Source organism: Phascolarctos cinereus, unplaced genomic scaffold (assembly GCF_003287225.1).
Source record: "Phascolarctos cinereus isolate Bilbo 61053 unplaced genomic scaffold, phaCin_HiC Scaffold_4;HRSCAF=312, whole genome shotgun sequence".
Lineage (NCBI taxonomy): Eukaryota > Metazoa > Chordata > Mammalia > Diprotodontia > Phascolarctidae > Phascolarctos > Phascolarctos cinereus.
The window spans coordinates 722,629,633-722,655,291 of NW_027555847.1; the positions used below are offsets into that span (position 1 = coordinate 722,629,633).

The window sequence follows — 25,659 nt, forward strand, 5'->3', positions numbered from 1 at the left end:
GGAGGAAGCAGAGTGATGCACAAGATGGCTGGAAAGGTCAGTTAAGGACAAGTCAGGAAGGGCGGAAACAGGGAAAGGCCTATATGAAACAATGTCAAGAAAAAGGAGCAGAACCAAAGCGCAACAGACGGTGACACAGCTAAGAGTAGCCCAAGAAAACAAGTGAACTCAGAAAAAAGGGGACAGATGGCACACGGCGCTGAGGCCAGACGACGGCGCGTGCCAGACGTGGGAGAAAAGGAAGGCAGAGTCGCCGTCCTGGTTGGTTCTGATCGACTGTTAATGGGGAGGAAGATGGTGAGGTACTAAAGAAAGACACAGGCCAAGAGTGAGGGATGTAAGAAGCCTGCGGAGCCCAGAGACAGAGATTTCGAAAGGGGAAAGCAGGTAATTCCCAGGGCAGTGCAGACCACTGCTTACGTGTAATGCAGGCCTTAAAGCACAGGAATGACAGACTACTGGCCAGGGATGACGTGCACCTATCAAGGCCTGTCTGGAGTCTTGTGAGTCCAACCAAATGCTCATAAACCAAAAACCAAGTTGGCAAGCGTTGGCTGAGCACCTACTAGGTGCGAGGCACTATAATCATCTCTGGCCACACAACAAAAGGCAAAAACAGTCCCTGATCTCAAGAAGCTCACACTTCAATGGGGATTAACCTTGACAAACCTCTAATCCTCCAGGAATTCTACCAGCAAGGGAAGCCGGGGAGGGGACTAAGGTGCTATCCACAAGGACAGGTACACAAAACAGTATTTATAGCTACACTGCAGAGAAAAGAATAACGACAGGAGAACAACTCCAACAGAAGAGACAGCACGAGGCCTTGAGGCTCAGCTATGTCGACGTTGGAATGCCCCCTCACCGCACATCTGGACTACTGCACCAGCTGCTGGCGGGTCTTCTGGCCTCTCTGGCCCATCCTCCACGAAAGCGCCAGCCGGACCACGTCCCTGTCCCCACCACCCCGTGAACAGCATCTCCGGAATCAAATGTGAAATCCTCGGCGTGGCTGTTAGAGCCCTTCACTACCTGCCACCCCCCAACCTTCCCAGTCTTCTTCTACCTTCCCGCTCTCCCCACCCTGGCATCCTCGAGGTTCCCTAAACAAGACACGCCGTCTCCCAATGTGCAGCATCTTCACTGGCTGTGCCCCATGCCTAGCACTCTATCCCTTCTTCCGGCCATCTTCCGGCTTCCTCCAATCTCAGCGAAAGGCTCGCTTTCTGCGAGAAGCTCTCTGCAGTCCTCCCCATGACGAGTGCCTCTCCTCTCTTGATCACCTCCAGTTTGCCTGTCGATGTCTTGCTGGCACATCCCTGTTAGACTGGGAGCTCTCTGAAGGTAAAGGCTGTTTTTTACCTTTCTTTGTAATCCCAGTGCTTGGCACAGTGCCTGACACATAGTAGGTGCTCAGTCGATACTTGCTTGACTTGATCTAATGAAAGAAGTAAAAGGTGGCTTCACAGGCACCACTAAAACCAGAGGGGTGAGACTCATCGTTCAGAATGGTAAACTCATGCAAAGAAACAGGACAGGCAAACTGGTGGATGTGGGGCAAATGAGCCTCTGTATTCAAAGATATACTATCTAAAGAAACCCCGAAAAGGAGAGGAGGTAAGCATGGGAGACAGCACTCAGGTGAGTCAATCAATAACCATTTATCATGTGCCTACTATATGCCAGGCACTGTGCTGTTTGGGAGATAACAAGATGGAACTTCTCCTCCCCCTTAAAGCCCTCCTCTCCCAAGTTACCCAACCACGTGACTCTCTTATTCAGTCAACTCCAGTGGCTCAATGTAGTCTCAAGGCTACAATCTGGACTCCTCCAGGAGGGCTCTGGAGGCACTCCCCCAGCCCAAAACAGACCTTCACAACAGCGGGCATCACTCACTCCCCGGCTGGCCAGCAGACGCTCCCCATCGCACTCCATCTCCCTTCTCGGAGTCTCAGCTCCAGCTGTCCTTCGTGCTTGGAACATGCTCCTTCCTCACCTCCACCTCTGAGAATCCCTGGTTTCCATTAAGACAGCTCAAGCACCATCTTCTTGAAGCTTTTACTGACTCCTTTTCTCTACTGCCAGTGCCCTCACCCCTCCTAAACTACCCCGTCCTGACTGTGTGTCTAATCTATAGAATGTCCTACCCCCTGCACCCCAATAAAATTGGGGGTCCTGGAGGGTGGGCACCGGCTCACATTTTCTTTGTATCTTCAGCACCTGGCATGGCCAGTGTGGATGGATTATTCTTGTGAACATTTAGTGGAACTGGGAATCTGAGTTACTGACATTTCCTCGCTTGCCCTCTGGGGAGTAATAAGGCATAAATGCTTCTATGACTCCTTCCCTCCTTCCTGCGCCTTCAAGCTTGCTCCCTCAATCCCTTCAAAACCTTGGGGCCTCCAGCATGGACCAAGCTCATGTGTGGGGACTTGCCCCAGTTGGCCTGCTCTTCCTTCCGGTCTTCAGTGCAGGACCTAAGTCCGTGAAGCCAGAGTCCAAACATAGCGGCTTGACTGTCCCTGCTGGTAAGAAAAGTTTATCATGAAAAAAATCTACCCTGGTCTTTTTTTTTTTTCGTCCAGTTCTCATTCACATGTTGTCTCCTTCTGGTTTCATCCTTAAATGTCCTTGAGGATTCTTTGCTTAGGTCTCCTGCCAAGCTTTCTTTGAACCGCTTCTCCCTCCACTGCTTCTGCTGTTCTATGAGTCACCGCCACCCTAATCTTCCACCATTTCTCCATCCAGAACATTTTACAAATGAGTTTATATTCGAAAGTGGTGTTGCTCTTGGCTGTCATCTCTGCTGGCAGGGAGATCAAGGCTTTTGCTGACTGAGGTGGTTTCCAAATTCTTTCAGTCTCTTCATCATGGTGACTATTTTACACTGGTTAAGCTTCACTAGGAGATGGCTCGAAGGTTTTGCAGTCTGTTCATCCAGTTCCTTCCCATTTTTCAGAATCAACACTTGGTTTTCACATGATACATTTTAATAATTTTTAGGATTTCTCTTAGTTTTACACTAACCTTCCCATTTATTCCAGTCAGTGGCAGGTCTATAAACAGTCAAGCTGATTTGGGAATGGCTCCTATGTCTACAACGAGTTGTTTCCTAGCTGTTAAAATATCATTGAAACCATTGTTTAAGTTGTGCTACTTGGTACTGCCTCGTCCAGTACCTCTTCACCCTTTCCTTGAAGAAAGTATTCTTGATCTCTAGAGGGGCGATGCTTCGGTTTAGGCCCCAAAGCCTCTGGCCTCACCATCCTTACTCCTGAATTATGACTCTGTCATCCTCCCCTCTGCATCAAAGTCAACAGGAATCTGAGAATGTGTCGATTTAATTTGATTGTTTCATCAAGCTCGTCACAGAATTTCTCTGCTTCTCCATCCTCCGCCATGCTTTCTTCTACTTGCTGCAATTACTTCCAGTGATGTTTTTGCATGCGCTTATCATGACTGTATCGAGGCGAGGTGACCAAGGGGCCTCTTGAATGATGCTTCTTGTTCGGGCTGAACTCATGATGATGCCGCCTCTTTTATCTGAATTTCCAGCAATGCCTATAAGTGGGCCTTCCATTTAGGGGTCGCTTCCTTCTGCCTTCACTCTGTTCCATTTACAGGGAGATTGGCAAACTTAATAGAATTCAGTTCCTCCAGGAGTATGGCACAGCACACGATTGCAGAGCTAAGATAATGCCCACAGATGCTGCTCTTAGGACCTTCTGCCTCTCTGCCCCATCTCTGCGGTCATACAAGCCTGAGGCCAAATCTAGTAAGATGAAAGTGAATAGGGATAAATGTCATCTTCCAATTCTGCTAAAAAAAAAAAACAGCTCCATGAGAGCAAGATGGAGATGTGGCTGCACAGAGTCCGCTTGAATGCTATCTGGCGATTTTCGCAGACTGCAAGCTCCAATGGGAGTCTATAAGTCTCCACTCCTGCTCCCAGGCTGTTGGCCACAGCTGTGGGAGTCTCACAGCCACGATGACTGGGGACACTAAAAACCCATGCTATCCAACTTCAACTGGGCCTTCACTGCAGGAAGGTCGTCCTTTTATTCCTCCCTATTGGACTACGTTTCACTCCCCATAGAAGCCATTTAAATCTCCCCTTCCCTCTCACAACTTCCCCTCCCCCAATCCTTTTAGATAAGAGCCTTGTCTCTTATCTTACTGAGAAAATAGAGGTGTTTAATGTGAGGTACTCTTCTCTCGTTCTCTTCATCTCAAAGCCTTTTGACACCATCTCCCAAAAAGACAACAGGCATTTCAGTGCCTACTATGTGCCAGGCATTCTCCTAAGTGTTGTGGATACCTTTAAACCAGTCTCTAACAAGGAGCTGGCCCTTAGCCTTGCCAAAGCCAACCCCTCTACAGTGGGATCCTGTGCCCACCCATCTTCTTTAGTAGATTGTACTCTCAATTATCCCTTCTCTTGAATCCTACTAGCTACTTTTCTGATACCTTAAAATATGCCCCATCCTTAAAAAACCATCATCAAACCCTCCAATCTCCCCAAACTGTACCTCTCCTTGCTTCTCAGCCTTCCACAAACCTCACCTCCATTTCCTCTGCTTTGACAACTCTTCTCCTCAGTCTTTAGCAATGTCTTCTGACCTCAACTTTCAAATGAAAGTTATTCCAAAGTTTTCAATGATCTCTCTCTCTCCTCTGTGTCTCTGTCTCTGTGTGTCTCTTTCTCTTTCTCCTCTCTTCTCTCTGTCTCTCTCTCCTCTCTCTCTTTCTCTCTCCTCTGTCTCTGTCTGTGTGTCTCTTTCTTTCTCCTCTCTTCTCTCTGTCTCTCCTCTCTCTCCTCTGTGTCTGTCTCTGTGTGTCTCTTTCTCCTCTCTTCTCTCTCTGTCTGTCTCTCTCCTCTCTCTCTCTTTCCTCTGTGTCTCTGTCTGTGTGTGTCTCTTTCTCTTTCTCTCTGTCTGTCTCTCTCTCTCCTCTCTCTCTCTTTCTCTCTCCTCTGTGTCTCTGTCTGTGTGCCTCTTTCTCTTTCTCCTCTCTTCTCTCTGTCTCTCTCTCTCTCTCCTCTCTCTCTCTCTTTCTCTCTCCTCTGTGTCTCTGTCTCTGTGTGTCTCTTTCTCTTTCTCCTCTCTTCTCTCTCTCTGTCTGTCTCTCTCTCCTCTCTCTCTCTCTTTCTCTGTCCTCTGTGTCTCTGTCTGTGTGCCTCTTTCTCTTTCTCCTCTCTTCTCTCTCTGTCTGTCTCTCTCTCCTCTCTCTTTCCTCTGTGTCTCTGTGTGTGTCTCTTTCTCTTTCTCTCTGTCTGTCTCTGTTTCTCCTCTCTCTCTCTCTCTCTTTTTCTCTCTCCTCTGTGTCTCTGTCTCTGTGTGTCTCTTTCTCTTTCTCCTCTCTTCTCTCTCTCTCTGTCTCTCTCTCTCTCCTCTCTCTCTTTCTCTGTCCTCTGTGTCTCTGTCTGTGTCTCTCTTTCTTCTCTCCTCTCTCTCTCTCTGTCTGTCTCTCTCTCTCCTTCCTCTGTGTCTCTGTCTGTGTGTGTCTCTTTCTCTCTGTCTCTCCTCTCTCTCTTTCTCTCTCCTCTGTGTCTCTGTCTCTGTGTGTCTCTTTCTCTTTCTCCTCTCTTCTCTCTGTCTGTCTCTGTCTGTCTCTCTCTCTCTCTCTTAATCATGGAGTTGAATTTGGGGCTGGTTCACTGAATGTTTTATTAATCAAACACCATAAATGATCTCTTCAAAGGCAAGCATAACAGTCTTTACCAGGCCTCATCCTTCTTGTCGGCTACATCTGATGCAGTTGATCGCTCTCCTCTCCCGCACATTCTTAGCTCTGGCTCTTCACGACACTCTTCTCTCCTGCTTCTCCTCCCACTGTGTGACCCTTGCTTCTCAGCCACCTTTGCTGCCTCGTCGTCCAGGTCAGCTCCCTTAATTGTGAGTATTCTCCAAGGTTCTGTCTTATGCCTTCCTCTCTTCTTCCTCTACCGTCTCTCAGAAATCTCACTAGCTCCTGTCAGTTTAACTATCATCTTTATTCAGATATCTAGTCCCAACGTCTCCCTTGCATTTCCATCCTGCATCACCACCCTCCTACTGAACATTTCAAATTGGATGCATCTCAAACTCAACATGGTCAAAACAGAAATCATTATCTTCCCCCCCCCAAAAAAAACCTATTCTGTTCCAAATTTCCCTATTTTTAGTGAAGGTATCACAACTCTTCCAATATCCTGGGTGCATAACTGGATTCCTCACCCTTCCTTATCCTTCATATCTAATTAATTGACAAATCTTTTTAACCTACACAAAATCTCTTGGGTCCAACTTTTTCTCCCTACTCATACAACTACAACCTTAGTTCAGCCCCTCATCATTTCTTACCTTGATCATTCCATTAGTCTCCTAATTGGCCTCAGACTCTTGGTCAAGTCCAGCTGCTTCCTAGTACCTCTAGGATCAATTATAAACTCTTTTGTTTAGCTTTTAAAGCCCTAAGTAACCCAACCCTGATCTATCTTTCTTGGCCTCATTAGACATTATCACTTCAAACAATCTGGGATTATGCCCAAAGGCCTATAAAACTGCAAACCCTTTGAGTCGGCAATACAGTGGTATTGCTACTAGGTCTGTACGCCAAAGAGATCAAAGAAAAAGGAAAAAGGCCTATATGTATAAAAATATCTACAGCAGCTCCTTCTGTGGCGGCAAATAACTGGGAAATGAGGGGGGTGCCCATCAGCTGGGGAATGGCTGAACAGGCTGTAGTAGATGACTGTGACTGAATACTATTGTGCTATAAGAAAAATCTAGGAAATCTCTACGTGGAACTGGGAAAAAATAAAATATTATTTAAAAAAAAAAAAGAAAGACAGACAAACCTGGGAGGACTTAGATGAACTGATGCAAAGGGAAGTGAGAAGAACGAGGGGAACGTTGTACACAGTAACAGCAGCACGGTGACTATGATCAACTGGGACTCAGCTACTCTGATCAATACAATCACCCATGAGACAAGTCCAAAGGACTTGAGATGAAAAATGCTCTCCACCTCCAAAAAGAGAGCCGATGGCCCCTGAGCGCAGACTGAAGCAGGTTTTTTCCTTTATTTATTTCTCTTGCTTTTATCTGCAACGGTGGCTAACGTGGAAGTGTTGTGGGTGACTTCATACACGTGATGGGTTATCGTATTTCTTGCCTTCTCCATGGCTGGGGGAAGAGGTGGAGGGAGAGAAAGAATTTGGAGCTGAAAAATTTTTAAAAAAAGACATAATTGCTCCAAGACTTACGACATGTGATCCAGTCAATCTGGGCCTGCTTTCTGTTCCTCACACACAACACTCCACCTCTCCTCTCTGGGCCTTTGGGGGCTATGTCCTCCACGTGTGGAGTGCCCTCCCTCTTCTATCTCCAGCTTAAGAGAAAATCCCTCAATCTTCCCTCAAGATGCAGTTCAAATACCATCTTCTACTCGAAGCCTTGCTTGCCACCTTCTCCACTACCAGCCCCTCTGCCCTTTCCTAACTACCCTGCATTTATTCTCCATATTTATACACATCCTGGTTGTCTTCCCCCACGAGAATGTAAGCTCTTTTCCAGTAGGGATTGTTTCATCTTTGTACTGTGTCCTCGGTCCTGGCACACAGTAGGTGCCTAAAAATGCCCACTAGTTGGCTGATTCAATGCTATCATGTGGCTGTCCAAAAAAGGTCCTGTGATCTTAGGGCGCGTAAAGAGAGGCACTGAGGCCAGACCTCGGGAGGGGGTGATCCTGCTCTGCTCCCCCAGTCAGACCACATGGGGGATACTGGCTGCCACAAATTGCTGGGCTGCAGACCATCCGAAGGAAGGCAGCCAGGAGGGCTGAGCTCAGGTCATCTGAGAATCAGCTGACCTAACTGCAGCTCCTCAGCCTGCGGAAGAGACGCCTCCGGGGAGAACCATGGTGGTCTTTCAGGACGTAAAGGAAGCTAAAGGCTCGTGGGAGAAGGACTAGAGGGTTCTGTTGTAACTGCAGAGAGGCGGATTGGGCATGATGTAAGAGAAGAACTTCCCAGAGGAGAGCCACACCCCAAAAGGAGAGAGGCTCCCCAGAAGTCTTCCAAGGGAAAACTAAAGGACCGCTTGTCCATCACCCTGTAGAGGGAAAGCTTGTCCAGGTACAAGCAGGCTTCCGTGGGCCCCGACAAACTATGGGAGTCCGTGAGGCGCCGTGAAGAGGGCTCCATGAAAGCTGGACAGAGAAGGCCCAGAAGTCACAGGAGCTTTGAGTGGGGTAAAGGGATGGCCTGCAGTCCCAAGGGGGCATCTTTGGAAATCCAGCAGAAGAGCAGGACAGTCCATGAGTCAGGAGGTTCCATGGGTGGCCAGACAACCAGCAGGCTGGATGAGCACAGAGCATTTCAGAATCTCAGGGCTCTCTCCTCTAACCTGTGTCTGAACAAGAATTCTTTTTAGAATATCTCTGAAGAGTGCTCTTCCAGGCAGACCTGAAAACTTCCCCTCACAACGAAATCTGCTTTGTCTAGAAAACAAAGGGCCTGATCCCGAGGTGGTCTCTGAGATCCCCGTCAGCCCAGGGCCCACGCCCCTAGGACCACGTATCCAGCCCAGAGAGAACGGTGCTGGCTAACTCTGGGGACCTTAGAAGGGACCCCCCCAAGTCCTCCAGCTCAAACCCAAATCCCAGAACAGGGACTTCTCTACAAGTGGTCATCCAGCCTGGCGACGGGGACCTCACCACCCCGAGAGGCTGGCCACTCCACTTTTCAGCGGCTCCAACTGTTAGGGAGGTCGGCTTTATGTCAACCAGAAATCTGCGGCTGTGTAACCGCCACCCATTAGGACTCGTTCTGACCTGTGAGGCTAAGCAAAACAAGTCTAATCCCATGACAGCCCTTCAAATCCAAGAAGACAGCATTCATGGCCCCCATTAACCTAAGTCTTCCCTTCTCCAGACTAAAAGGCCTGTTTTTTTCAGCTGATCCTTATATGGCATGGATTCTAATCCACTCCCTCCCCAAGCTGCTCTCCTCTGAGCACAATCCTTCCTAAAACACAGCGCCTAGAATGCCACACAAGACTCCAGGTGTGGTCTGATGAGGCCAAGTCTGAAAGAAAGGGTTCTGCAGGGCAGGAGCTAAGGCAGGGGTGGGGAACCTGCGGCCTTGAGGCTACCTGTGACACTCTAGGTCCTCGAGTGCAGCCCTTTGATGCTTGGGCTGCACTTAAGGATCTAGAGGGCCACAGGTTTCCCACCCCTAAGCTAAGGGAACCAAGAAAGAGCCTAATAAGCCCACAGGCTTGGGGAGCTTTACTGGTGAGGGCACTAAGACACAGGCAGAAAGGGCGAGTGACTGGCCCACAGTCCTGCCGCTGTTCGGGCTGCGCTGCCTCTGTGCAGCTCGACCTAGCTCCTGTGCGTCAGCTTGGAGCTTCGCTGTTACAGCAGGCACAATACCTCCCTCGGTCATTTCAATTCCTCTACAGGCCTCCCTCTAGTGACCAGCACTGTTGTTCAGTCATGTCCAACCCATTGGGGGTGGTTAGTAACAAAGCCCCTTAAGCCCCTAAAGTGAGGAGGAGGGGTGCTCTGTGTGCTGACTTTGGGATCATGGCAGGGTCCTCAGATATCAAAGCAGGGGGCTGGACCTTAGCTCTAAGGCCCCCAGTAGCTCAGACCCCTATAATCCTATTATCCAATGGCTCTTTCCCACAGACAAAAGGGCGGGGGGGGGGGGTAGAAGAACCTGGTTAGGACAAAGGGAGCCAGAAAGGAAGGGCCAGCCAGAGGAAGGAGAGTGGGCCACTCGAAGGGGCAGTATGGGTGTGATGTCATATGCCATTACAAATTAAAGTTATGATTTTACAAGGAACAGACTGGATTCTTGTGTGCTTTGTAAATCTCTCCTAAAGACAGTCTGCAAAGGAAAGTTCCAAAAAAATGTTTTGGGCTGTGGATGTAGAGTTGGAATAAGTGTGACCACCTCCAAGGTGACTACTTTGGAAGGAATGAAGTTCCTCTGAGATGTCCAAGTTTAAGTTCTATTGGTTAAACAGCCAGTCCCACGCCTTCATGGTCACACTGTGTACAACCAAGAGGTCCTTCCAGCATTTCTGGGGCTTAAACCCTGCTGGCAGCCCTGGTGGGGGTCCCGGCACAGTGTACCACCAGGGCAGAAGGCCACGGAGGGAGAGGTTTTCTTCCTTTTTTGTGGCTAGAAACTTTAATGGCAGAGGTTGACATGCCACTCCACAAGGAAGGAAGGTTTCCTAGAGTCAACAAGATTTGCAAAGGGCCACAGAGGGTAATGGGGCAGCTAGGTGGTGCAGTGGATACAGCATCAGGCCTGGAGTCAGGAAGACTTATTTTCCTGAGTTCAAATCAGGCCTCAAGACACTTATTAGCTGGGCATGTCACTTCACTTTGTCCATATTTGTTCATCTGACATGAAGGAACTTTCAGAGATCAGCTCATTGAAACCCCTCGTTTTCACTGACAAGAAAACAATAACCTTGAGAGGAGGAGCAAGTGACTTGCCCAAGACCAGACTCAAGGCCCTTTCCATGGTATAACAATGCTTCTATATTAATGCAGGGAGAGACAGAGACAGAGAGAGATAGAGACACAAAGAGAAGGAAAGTCAAGTGAATTAGATCTGAGCCAAAAGGCAGTAGAAAGAAAGCAAATGGTTCTCTAAGGCCACACAGGAAAGGGGACACAAGCTAAAGGCAAAAATTAATTAAACAAGAAATGAAAACAAAGTGAGCTAATGCCAAAAATCAACAAGGAGCCATTCAGAAAACAAATTCACCAAAGTTGCTGAACCGTCCTGAACTCGTCAGCAGGTACCGCGGCTGCTCCCTGGAGGCCGCTCCCTCCTAATTCTGGCCTCCACATTCACCAACTGACCCTTCCCACCCCTGTTCAGAACGGGGAGGACTCCCAAGAACCTGGTGACAGGATCTGCTCCCTGGAGGGATATGTACCCAGATTCTGAGTTCACAGAAGGTCCCACGAGGAGAAAGCATAAACAATTGTGGGGTGAGAAAATACTTCTTAGGACAGGTGGGGCCTAAACTGAGCTCTGAAGAGAGCCAGGAATTCTGGGAGGTAGTAGTGAGAGGCAGAGAACATATTCCAGGCACAGTCAGTCAATAAACATTTACTAAGCACCTACTATGTGCTGGAGATATAACAAGAGGCAAAAGACAGTCCCCACCTTCAAGGAGCTTATGTTCTAATGGGAGAGATATGCTCAAACAAGCTTCAGGCAGGATAAATAGGAAACACTTAGAGAGGGAAGGCCTGGAATTAAGAAGGGTTGGAGAGGCTTCGTAAAGGACCGCATTTTAGCTGGGACTTAAGCCAGGGAACCCAGGAAGCAGAGATATGGAGGGAGAGCATTCCAGGCACAGGGCACAGCCAGAGAAAACGCGTGGGGAGTGAGAAGCCAAGATAACACTTGGCTTGTGAGCCTGAGTGACTGAAGGATTGTGCCCCCCTCACACAACCAGGAAGCTGCCAGAAGGGAGGATTAGGGATAAGGGTGTGCAGGGGAAGGTGGCAAGTCCCATTTTGGATGGGACACAGAGGTCGAACTGGCCAGCAACTACACAGTAACACGGCACTGGCGGTCAGCACCAGGGCTGGATAAATGGAGCTGGGCGTCATCTTCCAAAATGATGATGGAATCCAAGGGGGCTGGTGAGATCACTGAGAAAGACTCTAAAGAAAGGAGACCCAGGACAGAGCCTTTAGGGGGCATGATGATGATGACTCAGCTACAGACATGGAGAGAGAGCAGTCAGAGACACAGAAGAACAAGAGAGGCCAAGGCTGCCCAGCCTTGTGAGATGGCAGAGCGAGAGGCAGCACATGGCCCAGCTCTCTGACACAACTACTCCCACAAAGACATCAGGCTGACTAGTGACTGGACAACCCAAGGAAAAACTGCAGTGGGTGCCTTTTTCCAGCCCAGGTAGGCACAGGGACACTGGGGGGGGGGGGCCCAGTCATGAAGGCCCATACATAGGGACAGGTGCTGGGGTCTGCATCTGGGTATTCAGGACGAGAAGCCTGGATCAGGGACAAGCCTGCGGCTGGGCCACTCTGACCTCCCAGCACGTTTATAGGGCTGAAGCCTATAGCTGTGCACCCGATGTGGGAACGCAGACCAGGTGCGAGTCTACAGTTCACTCGCTGAACTCTGGCAGGGGCTGGGACCAGCAATAGCAGACTACAGCTCAAACTAGGGGCAAGGCTATAGCTGTAACACCCAGACCCTGAGCCAGGGTCAAGAGGTTCCAAGCACAAACTGAGACCCAGGGTCAGTCAGGGCACCGAAGTTTTACAGCTTGTTGGGCCCTTCAGGTCCTTGAAGAACACAGCGTTCAGTACCTAGAGGAAACAGCGGCAGGACCTCACGTAACACATAAGCAGAACCAAAGAATAACGCTGCTTTCAGAAGTGAAGAGCCTGGCTCTGACTCAAGGTCCAAATTCAAGAAACGAGTCTAAAAAAGCAGTAAGCAAAAGAGAACACTGAGGATAAAGAAATATGACAGATTCAGGTTTGTTTAAGACACAATCTCAGAAAAAAGGAATAACCTCACAGGCAAATACACAAGTAAAACCTGAAATGAAGGCTAGGTAACAACCTCAACTAGAATGTGTATAAGAAATGAAGCAAGAGCATACGTAACCTATATCAAATTGCTGACTGTTTTAGGGGGAAGGGACGGAAGGAGAAAAATTTGGAACTCAAAAAATTTTTTAAATGAATGTTAAAATTGTCTTTACATGGAGGTGAAAAAAAATGAAATACCATTAAAAAAAGAAATGAAGCAAGGGTTAAATAATATATAAAATATACATATACACACATACACATATAAAACAAATGAAATGAAATAAGGACTCTGGAAGAAATTACTGGAATAGGAGAGCTCTGGAACAAAGACTTGGAAAGAGAATGATGAATGCCTTAGCAGAAGAGACACAAAACCTTACCCAAGCAAGGCAGCCTGTCCCATAACTGGAGGGCTCTACTCAGTCAGGAAGCTTCGACTCCCACCTGCAGTACCTGGTCCCGCCCTCCAATAACAAGCCTAATCTCTCTATCACATGACACCCTTCAAATTCTTGAAAACATAAAGGAAACACAATAATAGGGTATGATGGAGGGGAAACCACACCTAACAATCATGACCAGGAATGTGAATGGGATGAACTCACCCACAGAACAGAGGAGCATGGCAAAATGGATTACAAAACAGAATCCAACAATATGTTATTTAGGTGAAAGATAAAGATTTACACAGAGTTAAAATAAGGGGCTAGAACAGAATTCCTCAGGTAAATCTCCAAAAGCAGGAGTGGCAGTTAATCTCAACAAGTCTAGAGGGGAGAGGGAGAGGAAGAAGGAATACTAAAAGAGAAAAACAGGGAGACTATATTATGTTTAAAGGCATCATAGATAATGAATAATATCAATAAAACATACATGTACATACACACTAATTGGTACAGCATCTAAATACTTAAATGAAAAATTAATTGCACGATAGGAAGAAAGTGACACCAAAACAATAACTGTTGGGGACTTTAATACACCCCTTTCAGACTTGGACAAATATAACAAAAAGTTAAATCAAAAAGAAATTTAACATCTGGATAGAATTTATGAACGTGAAATGATAGCTCTCTGGTGACAAATGAATGGGAATTATAAAAAGTATATTTGTTTCTTAGATTTACATGGCACCTTTACAAAAATTAAACATGTATTGGGCCATAAAAAATGCATAAACAAATACAGAAAAGCAAAGAGATTTAACATTCTTTCCTAACCACAACATAACAAAAATATTTACTCACACTTTTAAAATAAAATCCTGTTAAACAGACAGACTAGTTATTTATAACTTGTATAGATTAAATTTACACAATTCTCCTTTTTAAAAATTTTTTTTATTAATTTATTTTGATTTATCAACAATCACTTCCATAAGCTTTTGAGTTTTAAATTTTTCTCCCCCTCCCAAGATGGCGCACAATCTGATACAGGCTCTACATATACATTCCTATTAAACATATTTTCACATTAGTCATGTTGTAAGGAAGAATTAGAACCAATAGAAGGAACCACAAGAAAGAGAAAACAAAACAAAACAGAAGAAAAAAATAGCAGATAGTATGCTTCGATCTGCATTCAAACTCCATGGTTTTTTCTTTGGATGTGGATAGCATTTGCCATCACGAGGCCTTTGCAGATGTCTTAGATCATTGCATTGCTGAGAAGAGCCAAGTCTATCAAAATTAGTCATTGCACAACATGGCTGTTACTGTGCACAATGTTCTCTTGGTTCTGCTCACTTCACTCAGCATCAGTCCATACAAGTCTTTCCAGGTTTTTCTGAAGTCAGCCTGTTCATCATTTCTTATTGCACAACACTATTCCATTACATTCATATACCACAACTTGCTCAGCCATTCCCCAATTGATGGGCATCCCCTCAATTTCCAAATCTTTGCCGCCCCCACAGAAAGAGCTGCTATGAATATTTTTGTAATTACCTCTTTCTCTTGTTTGGTAAAGGATACATTTCCTACCCATAACTATGACAGGCATGTGATCTGCTTTCCTTCTAATTTTTTTTTTTTGTAGTTTAGTATGATCTTTAATATTAAGGTCACATATTCAGCTAGAATGTGTTATGGAGTGTGGTATAAGGTCTTGGTCTAAGCCTAATTTCTGCCAGACAGCTTTCTAGTTTTCCCAGCAGTTTAAATCGAAAAGGTAGTTTTTCCCTAGGTAATTTATGTTTTCTACTTTATCAAACATGGAGTTACTGAGTTCCATTGTTTCTGAGTCTCCCTTTAGTCTGTTCCATTGATCTCTATATTTTTTAACCAATACCAGATGGTTTTTGATCACTGTTGTTTTAATATAGCTGGTGTTCTTGAAGGGCTCTTTCCTGTTCATCCCTACTTCCTTTCACCATTTTTTTCCACATTCTAGAACTTCTATTTTTCCAAGTAAATTACTGTATTTCATCAAATTCTATAAAGTATCCCCTCGGGAATTCAAACTTCAGTAACACTGTCCTTTTCTGATCAGCCACAGTCAGACACACTGTACTTGACCCCAACACAGTGAGGTCGTTTCGGTCCTCTCTGAGAAGGGAGGACATCAACCAAGCAGTAAAGGATGTGAGAGGTGCAGCACTGAGAGTGCGGATTAACTTCACGGTTTTGTCCTTCTGACTGTGCCAGCCCAGCCCAGTCACGAGAACCGAACAGTCTTCCCGCTACTTGAGTTGTTCTTTATTTTTTTTTAAAGGAGAACTGTGACCCACATCTACAAAAATATGTACAGCAGCTCTTTTTGTGGTGGCAAAGAATTGGACATGGAGGGGATGCCCATCCACTGGGGAATGGCTGAGAAAGCTGTGGTACATGAATGTAATGGAATACTATTACGCTATAAGAAATGATGAACAGGCTGACTTCAGAAAAACCTGGAAAGACTTGTATGGTCTGATGCTGAGTGAAGTGAGCAGAACCAAGAGAACGTTGTACACTGTAACAGCCACGCTGTGCGATGACTAATGTTGATAGACTCAACCCTTCTTAGCAATTCAAGGATCTAAGACATCTCTAAAAGTTTCATGATGAAAAATGCTATCCACATCCAGAGAAAGAACTATGGAGTCTGGATGCAGATCGAAGCAGACTATTTGCTATTTATTGTCTTCTGTTTTGTTTTGTTTCCTCTTTCTTGTGGTTCCTTCTATTGGTTCTAATTCTTCCTTACAACATGACTAATGTGAAAATATGTTTAATAGGAATGTATATGTAGAGCCTGTATCAGATTGTGTGCCATCTTGGGAGGGGGAGAAAAATTTAAAACTCAAAAGCTTATGGAAGTGATTGTTGATAAATCAAAATAAATTAATAAAAAAAATTTTTAAAAAGGAGAATTGTGTAAATTTAATCTATACAAGTTATAAATAACTATAGTCTGTTTGACAGGATTTTATTTTAAAAGTGTGAGTAAATATTCACTAATGATATTGGCCCATAGCTCTCCTTCTCTGTTTTCTCTTTCCTAGCTTAGGTATCAGGACTCTATTTTGTGTACTTTGGTAGGCTGATGCTCAGATATTTTATGCGTTTTGTATTCATTCATAATGAGATTTCCCTTCTTGGGATTAGTTGTTTTTCCACTTTGCATCTGCAGCTCAACCTAGTTTCACTCCACAGAACAAGATTCTCCTGAGCCACGGACTGGTGTCTCTTCACCTTCCCCCTTTCCAAAGTCCCTGGGCGTGCTGTCTTCCTTTAGACTCTAAGCTCCTTGAGGGCAGGAACTGTCTCTTTTTCTTATTTGTACCCCCAGCACTCAGCACAGCACCTGGCACAGAGTAAGTGCTTAAGAAATGTTTGCTGATTTGAACTGAACATGTTGTGAATTTTTGAGAGTTTGTTTTGCAGCCTGCAACTTTGCTGAAGCTATTAACTGCCTCCACTAGTAGCTCTGCTGGTTCCCTAAGATTTTCCAAGTATGCTGTTATATCATCAGCAAACAGAGATCATTTTATTTCCTCTTCACCTATCCTGCCGCTAGTGCACAGCCTCTCCCAGCACCAGAAGCTCTGCATGCTCCTGGACACTCTCCGTCCTGCATCTACAGGCTTTTCTACCTACCTCCCTATGCTGACCTGGGCTGTGACTTTTTTCTTCCATTTCTTGACCAGGATACGAGCTGGCGCATTTTCTAGATCTGGGTGGAGGAGCTGTTGTTTTTTGTTTTGTGTCATTCTGTTTGGGGGGAGGCGCTTCACTGTACTCCTTCCTGCCACTTCCCCATCTTGCCCATTAATCTCTAGTGCCCTGTTCTCCATCCTCATGCTTCTTGACCTCTCTGCAGCCTTTGACACCGTTGACCCCTCTCTTCTCCTTCATACTCTTTTCTTTCTAGGTTTCCATGGCACTGCTCAATCCATCTGACATTTCAAACTGAATGCCCATAGATATCGAAACTCATTCCTTCCCCCTTGCCCAAGCCTGCCCTCCTCAGAACTTCTCTGGAAGCCCAGATGCCACCCCTGAGTCCTCATTCTCGCCCCAGAGATTCAATGAGTGGTCAAGTCCTGCCGCTTCCGCCTTCGAAAACTCTCTCCTCTGCACCCCCTTCTCTCCTCTAACACGGCCACCACCTGCCACAGGCCCCGACACCTCTCACATAAACACCTGGAACAGGCTGTTGGCTCATTCCTGGCCAAGTCTCTTTCCCCATCCACCATTCACTCTGTTGTCAAACTGAGCTTCCTAAAAGACAGGCATCACTATAGCACCCCCCACTCAATACACTCCAGGGGCTGCTTTTCACCTGCAAGACCCTCTGCTAGCCCTTCCAAGCCTTTCACAAGCTGGCCCCCTCCCACTGTCCAACCTTCTCACTCCACTTTGCAAGCCAGTGACACTGACCTCCCTGCCGCTCTTCCACCTCCCAACCGGGCACATTTCGCTACCCCATGTTCAGCAGTCTCCCTCTCTTCACCTCCACTGCCTGGCTTCTTTCAAGTCCCACCTAAAATCTCACCTACAAGAAGCCTTTCTGGGCACCCTCAGCCTCCGATGCTTTACTAACTGACTGATAACAAGCATTGGTTACTTCAAAAGACTGACATCGAAGAACACTGTCCACTTCTGAGCAGACAGATGCACTAGAGGCACAGAACGAGACATCCATTTCCAGATGTGGCCAGCGTGTGGGACACTCATCCGTTACAAAGAAGGACTTCTACTTTGGGGCTCGGGGGTGAGTAACGGCTAGCATGTGAGACACGAAAGAAGCACATCAATGAAACATTTTTAAAGTGCACAGAATAACACAAAAAAGTTCATAAGGGGACACCAACAGGGCAATTCTGTTACTATTATGCTCATTTAATTGACTCCAAACTCTAAGTAACAGAGGTGCAGTTCCACACATGATCTTCTTTTCTATTGTTCTTGGTTAAGCTGAAATGTTTGTGTTTGGCGACAACGGTTAATACTAAGCAGAAAATTCTTTTGAAATGGTTTCAAAAGTATTTATTTTATGGCTATTTTTTTTTAAAATGTCAATTATATTTCTTAACATTTAATTAAACTGAATGCAGGATGTTTAGTCTAGAGAAGAGAAAACTCGGGGGCAATGGGAGAGCTGTCTTCCATTCTTTGAAGGGCAGTCATGGGTGAGAGGGCTTCACCTCATTCTGCTGGCCCTCAGAAGGCCCAACTAAGGAGAAAGGGCGACGCTGCCCAGAGACTGTGGCTTGCCAGCACCAAGAGAGCTCTCCATGAGTGGGAGGGGCTGACTCTGAAGGAAGGAGTGGGTTCCCCCTAATCTGGGCTCTTCACTTGAAGGGGAGATGTTGGAAATGTTAGAGAGGGGCATCTCACTCACGTGCTGCTTGAACTCAATGGCCTTGTGGGTCCCACTCTACTCAGAGACTCTGTAATTCTGTGAGCTATACTTTATTAAACCTTTGGATTCCTGAAGGTATCAAATTTGCATGAATTTCTGTACTGCCTGTCAGGGAAACGCTATGAGCCTTCCAAGCTCACACTGGTCTGATCGGTCACAGTCAGATACACTGCACCTTGACCCTGACAGAGTGATGCCATTTTGGTCCTCTGAAAGCAAGAAAAACAACCACCACCATGTGGCAAATATCTGCTGTTAACAATAAATTCGGGGCAGCCTGGTGGCGCAGTGGGTAGCACACCGGCCCTGGAGTCAGGAGGACCTGAGCTCAAATCAAGCCTCATATACTTGACACTTACTAGATGTGTGACCCTGGACAAGTCACTTAACCCCAATTGCCTGGCCAAAAAAAAAGAAACCCGATAAATTCTCCAAAGATCAGGCTGGAGGGTTTTTAGATAAATAGCCTTCATTTATGTTTCAGGAATATGTCTTAAAGACTCCCATGGAGGTCAATAATTTGTTGTACTCACCGATGTAACGAGGGCATAGAGTTAACCTAGAAACATGTTCCCCAGTATGCAGGATTACTGACAACAGACAAAATCGCTATTCAGAACCAACCCGAATTAGGAGTTATAACGTCACGCTGGTTCATATCAGTCAAGGATGAGGCCTTGTTTGATTCAACACAGCACACCTCCGGCTCTCTCCTGAAACGAATAAACACTATTAGTAAATGATTCTGGATAACCATGCCCCCCAAAAGTTACTGAACTGCATGTGCTCTGACCCAGTGATACCACAACTAGACCTGTACATCCACAATGACCAAAGAGGAAAGGGCCCTCTGGGGGGAGGGGCAGGGCACGGGGAGGGAATATGCATTGATTAAGCACCTAGTAGGGGCCAGGCACTGTGCCGAACACTTTTTATAAATATTATATCATTTGATCCTCACAACAACCCTGCTGGTTGGCAGATGCTGTTATTATCCCCATTTTACAGCTGAGGAAATTGAGGCAAAGAGCATTTCAGTGTACAAAACTATTTATAGTTGCTCTTTTTTATGGCTGCATACAATTGGAGACTGCGGGCAGGGAGCCCACAGCTGGGAAATGGCTAACAAATTATGGTATGTGAGTGTGCTGTAAGACATGAAGGAGGGGAGGGTTTCTTTGAAATCTTCTTCGGAGGTCTTTAGGGAAGACTCAGATGAACCGAGGCAGAGTGAGGCAAGCAGAACCAAGAGGCCAATTTATACTAGAACACCGTAAAAAGGAACAACCTGGTAAGACTCCAGAACGCTGATCAATGAAATGGCCAGCCTTGACTGTGGAGAGCCAGAGATGAAGACTCACCTCTTGAAAGATACACAGACTAAACTATCAGAATGAGAATTCTTCATTTGTGGTCAATAAGGGAATATTTTGTTTGAATGTTCAGATTCGTTCAAAGCATTTTCTTTTTCCACTGGGGAGAGGGGAAGGGGATGAGGTGGGAGGGAGAGAAAATAAATCCTTGTCAATTAATACAAATAAACAAAAGTCTCTGGACAATCTTTTGCCATTGGGGCACTAGGATTAGACACTTCCCATGACAAGAATGTTCTCGCTGAGAATATGGACAGGCAGTTCCATCTACATCCATATCTGGGATCACCATCACAAGAATGTGAGCACGGACAATAGCGACTCTCTTCTTTGGCCAAAGACGACTTTACACTCTTTAAAATTACTGCGGCACCCCCCCCCCCCGAGAGCTCGTATGTGCCTCATGTCTATCAATTTATCATATCAGAAATGAAAATATGTTAGTATTATGATGAAATAGTTTTGACCTCACAGACCCCCAGCAAAGAGCTCAGGGACCCCCTGGGGTTCACTGATGTCCAAGATATGGAAAGGCAGCCTTCTACTGAAGTTTTATTCTGGCACCTCAATGTGACAGGGAGGACCTCCCATGCTGGAAAATCCCTGAGGACAGGACTGGCTGCTGTGTGTGTCTGTGTCTATGTTTACGTGGATGTGGATATGTCTGTGTGTGGAGGGGGGTATGTCTGCATGTGTGTATGTGTCTGTGTGTGCCCACATATCTGTATGTGTGTATGTGTGTGTGTGTATGTGTGTGTGTGTGCCCACATATCTGTATGTGTGTGTGTGTGTCTGTGTATGTGTGTCTGTGTATGTGTCTGTGTGTGCCCACATATGTGTGTGTGTCTGTGTGTGCCCACATATCTGTATGTGTGTGTGTGTGTCTGTGTGTGCCCACATATCTGTGTGTGTGTGTCTGTGTGTATGTGTCTGTATGTGCCCACATATCTGTATGTGTGTGTGTGTGTCTGTCTGGCCTCTGACAGGTACCCCACACTGCCTTGCTGTCATTCACAATTCTTTAGGGATGTAAGATTTAGAAAGACCTTTCCTGACAACAACTCCGCGAGACAGTGATTATGAACCCCCACTTCACAGATGAGCAAAGAGATCAATGACTTTTACTTCTCCAAACCACAATGAAAGACGGAGAAGGGTTCCGGTGTGAGCCCCGCCTCTGCCAATGCCCATCACAGCTTTTCCAGACGTCTCCCTAAGCTGTGAGGCCAAAACCCAATCACTGTGTGATAGTCCCGCTTCAGGTACAAGCCCACCTGTACCCATAATCCCTGGCCAGGCCCCTAAACGAGGCTTCTGCAGGTCAGAAGTCCTCCCAGAGTGCACCTTTCCCTGGCAGAGCCTCTGATAACTCCGAATCACTGCCATGGCACACTGGGGCATCAGAAGGACCCGCGGTTCCACAGAGCATCGGGGCCAGACCCCAACTTCCCAGCCTTGTCTATGACACGCCATCAACATTCATGCAGCCTTCACACTTGACCACTGGGACTCCTTGTTTTCCCGCCAACTGCCCTTCATCAAAAGGTCCCCCACATGGGCTCAGCCTCTGAAATTCCATATCTGGGAGAACTAATGAAGAAAAGGATAGAGAACAGAGATCAGAGAGAACGCTGAAAAGCATTAAACCCCAATAAATTATCAGGAAATGTTGGCAACCATGAATAAGTTGAAAGAAATACAACATTTAATATACTTTAGCACCAGCCCTGAATGGTAAAGCACAGTTCACTGTGAGCGGCTTGAACCTTTACCAGGATGGAAGTTATTTGTTAAGCACCTCTGTTTACACTGCCCAGCACACAGTGGGGATAAAACAGATTAAAGGCTCCCCGGGGTCTGCTGGCCCTCAAGGATCACCCCATTCCCTTCCTCCTCCCCTTTCCTGACACACTTTTACAACGCTGAGTACATGCCGGCTGCCTCCTGGCACCCTGTACCTGCCTGTTCTCCTTGGCCCCTCACCGGCTGCCTTCCCACACTCCCGCTACAAAGTGCTTTCTCCACTCATAAGCTCACCTCAGATAAGGGGCCTCCGCACTTCTCCTCTCCCAGTGCTCTGTGGCACGGTCAGACTCTGCCCACCAGCCCCTCCTTCCTGAGGCTCTTTCCCCCCTTGGCACACTTATGGTTCTCCTCCAACCTCCAAGATCCTCCTTAAAGGTGAGTGTCCATTCATTAACACCCTAGATTTTGCCTTCGTTTGAGTTCTTAGAATTCAACAATCAATTCTATGTGGATGACTCTCCAATCCATTTCCTGACCTCCTCCCCACAATCCGTCCTCACATTTCCAAATGCCTGCTAGAGTTTCACGGAGATGTCCCACCTGCACCTCACACTCCAAATTCACCTCACCATCCATTCTCCCTTCCCCTCCCAAGAAACCTGTCCCCTTTCCTAACTCCTTTACTTCAAATTATCACACTGTGATTCTCCCAATCGGCCGGAAGCCTCTGACATGTCTAGTCTTTCCTCAAACATCTCTCCTTATTCCTACTCCCTTTGCCACCACATTAATTGGAGCCCGTGTCACCCCTTATCTGGACAACTCTGAAGAGTCCCCTTGAGTGGCCGGGCTGCCTCTGGCCTCTCCCTTCTCCAGTCATCCCTAAGGCACTGCTCTGAAAACAGAACCCTTTCCCCAGAGAAACAAGACATATCCTCCACGTCCATGGCCAAAACTTTCAGAAGCTCCCATTACCTTTTTAGCCTGGACTGCTGCCTCCCAACGGCGTTATCGATCAATCTTATCGATTACTTCATTTCTTCATTAAGCATTTACTATGTGCTAAGCCCCATGCTTACTACATTTGCCTCTTTGTCCCTGTAGGCTGGAGGGAAGGAAAAGCAAGCGGAGTTATCTGCAGCAGAAGGGACTCCCCTGGGAGGGAGCGAGCTCCATCTCGGGAGAACTCAATGGTTACTGATTACTATGGTTCCGATTTCTCAGAATGCCTTGACTCATCTTCCCTTCTAGTTCTGTTTCTGGCTTGGCAACACTAACAGAAGAAGTACAGACAGAGACAGCAATTGAGAATCCTCTAGAAGCTGCTCAGAAAGGCATACAAACCAAGTCCAGACCAAAGCAGACTCAGACTCTTCAGTGGTAAGGGAAAATGCACACTAGAAAACCATTTCCCTAGTAATGAACGGCTTGGCATACTAAGAAGAAATGTCTGTGATAGATTGGATCCCCTAACACAACATGGGGGATGTCAGGAGCCTACCTAGAGTCTGGGTTCAAACCCCGGCTCTGCCACTTACTATTTCTGTGATCTTGGGCAATGACATCAACATTGTTGGCTGCATGTGGCCCTTCCAGGATAGCCTGAACCAGATTCATCATCATAATTAGGAAATGTTTAACAAAATAAATAAAAATACAATATGACATAGATAATGTCCATTTGTTGTTTTCTAAGCCAATGTGCATATGCTCAGTCTCTATTTGAGTTTGGCCACCAATCTTGGGTAATTTAACCTCTGAGGACCTCAGTCTCCCCCCTCAAAAATGTAGGGTTGAACATCCCTTTTTGATCTCAGTCTAGGACGCCATATTCCCCAAAGTCACATTCTACTTGGAGACATACACAGTTAGGTCAATATAAAGTAGACACAAAGTCATTTTAAGAGGGCAAGTCCACTGACAATCAGGGGGCTTGGGGATAGCTTGGTGTAGGAAGCAGTGCCAGAGCTGGGCTTGCAAGGACTCTAGACACCTCCCAGGCAGGGGTGAGGTGGCACCACATGCCACACATAGGGGTCTGCTTGTGCAGAGTACAAGGGGTAGGAGGCCAGGCAGAGGGCACAGCTCCAAGACCAGTCTGACTGGAACAGAGTGCAAGAAGGGAAGAACGCGAAGTGAGGCCAGGAAAGATGGGGAAGAGCTAGTTTGCAGAGGCCCTCAGATACCAGACTGCCGAGTTTCTATTTTATCGGAGAAGCAGAAGGTCTCCCCTGAAAATTTCTGAAGGGGAAGGATGGTAACATGGTCAGATCTGCATCTGAGGACTATCACCTCAGCAGCTATGCGAAGGCTGGGTTGGACAGCAGAGGACCCAGGGACATAGAGAAAGGGAATCCAATCAGAAGACTACCTCAATAGTCCAGGTGAGCCTGAACTAGAGTGGAGGCTCTGAAGATGAAAGGAAGGGACAGAAGGAAGGGATGGCAGTAAGAGCACAAGATGTGGCACTGACTGGCTATGGGGGCTGAAGAAGAGAGGGAAGAAGGGAGGGAAGAAAGCAGGGAAGGAGGGAGGAAAGAAAGAGGGAAGAAGAGAAGGAAGGAGGGAGGGAAGGAGAGAGGGAAGAAAATGAGTCTAAGGCCTTGAACTTGGGAGCCTCAGAGAATAACGGTGCCCACAAAACAGAAGTAGGTCGGTGTGGAGAAGGACCAGTTCGGGGGAAGTGGATCCGCTCTGGACATACTGAGCTTAAGACATGTGTAGGTTATCTGGATGGAGATGACCAGCAGGAAGGCGGTAATGAGGGTCTAGGATTTAGAAAGGCGATTAGGACTGGATGTGTAGATCTGGAAGAAGAGAGAAGTGAGCCCACAGGAACTGATGATGTCACCAACAGCCAAGTGTAGAAGAGAAAGTAACAGAAGACTCATGACAAAGCCTTGGGGGATACCCACACTTAGTGGGGAAGAGAAGGATCCGATAAAGGGGACTGCAAAGGGATAATCAGAAAGTTAAAAGGATGAATGAACCAATAAAGGACTTAGGGACCGAGAGAGAAACCGGAACAGTCAAGGGAAGAGAGGAGGTCCACAAGGAAGGGGTGGCCAACGACGTCAAAGGGGGGCTGAGCTTAGCAGCTAAGAGATCTGCTGGCAACCTGAAGAGGGACGTTTCCTTCCAGTGAAGGGCTGATCTCCGGGGTCCTTCCCGCTCACTCCACGACTAGTCCCATCTCCTTTTCTGATATAGGTCTTTTATACCAGGCCAGCATTGGTAATACCATGCATCTTTCCACCGCCCTTTCAGATCACCAGTCATTACAGCTCTATATCATCACTAGGAAATTCCTGGTGCTAAGAAAAATGGCAGAGAAGTTAAGTAAGTGTGAATTTTAAATACAAATGAAATATGGAAATATTTAAGAATCAAAACTGTAGGCATACGGTCTACAGTTATACAAAAAGAGAGGAATAAAGTAAAAAGAAGGCCAGAGGCAAAGGCCCTTCAGGAGGCCGGAAAGTCCCAGCATTCTCTTGCTAATTTGTCCTTTGTGAATGTTTGGTTCTGCCTGGCTAAGAACTAAGGCGCCCCTTAGGTGGTCAAGCACCAGAAGCACCAGGGGGAGGTGGTTGCTTTTTGTTGACAGTTGTTAAATTTGTGGGTTTTGAGATAGGTTTTCCTTACCATTGAAAGCATTCCACAAGCTCAGAAATGCAAGTCCCATTCACCTTTTTCTTTTCTTCAATTCTGGGCCCAAATCACTATGCATATGAAGGTGACAGGTTTCCCTCCCAAGAGATCTTTCAGCAAAGTCTGGATCCCTCCCTGTTCTGCAGGATGTAGAAAGGATTCTTATTCAGGTAGGCCTTGGACCAGCTAGCTCTGAAGTACCTTCCAACAGGCTCTTGGTACAATTCTCTATCATAATAAGCACTCTTCATCCACTTGGTGTTTCCCATGTGGATGATTATGCTGATCTCTTTTGGGTGGTCACGGATCTCACTGAGGAGACCTCACAGAGGGTTTGATGAACTTGACCCTACAACGCCCACATACAGGAGCCCCTCCCCACCTAAAGTGAATCCTTCTTCCGTTCAGACTTCACGGCAGTGGCAAACATCCCTAGAAAGCATCTACCTTGATT

At 46.6% G+C, this 25,659-nt stretch overlaps 1 protein-coding gene across 19 annotated transcripts in view; it reads right to left on the bottom strand.

Annotated features, from left to right (window-relative positions):
• The window catches only part of GNB1L (G protein subunit beta 1 like), a 152,073-nt gene that overhangs the window by 96,096 nt on the left and 30,318 nt on the right, over nucleotides 1–25,659 (bottom strand). For 3 of the 19 annotated variants that reach the window (XM_020996505.2, XM_020996509.2, XM_020996508.2), the window contains exon 2: nucleotides 18,969–19,148. The exons of 15 other annotated variants lie outside the window; for them this stretch is intronic. In XM_020996505.2, the coding sequence (XP_020852164.1) occupies nucleotides 18,969–18,985 (17 nt within the window). In that variant the 5' untranslated portion in view covers nucleotides 18,986–19,148. The remainder of the gene's footprint in view (nucleotides 1–18,968; nucleotides 19,149–25,659) is intronic. One more of the 19 variants, XM_020996510.2, reaches the window with a different exon arrangement.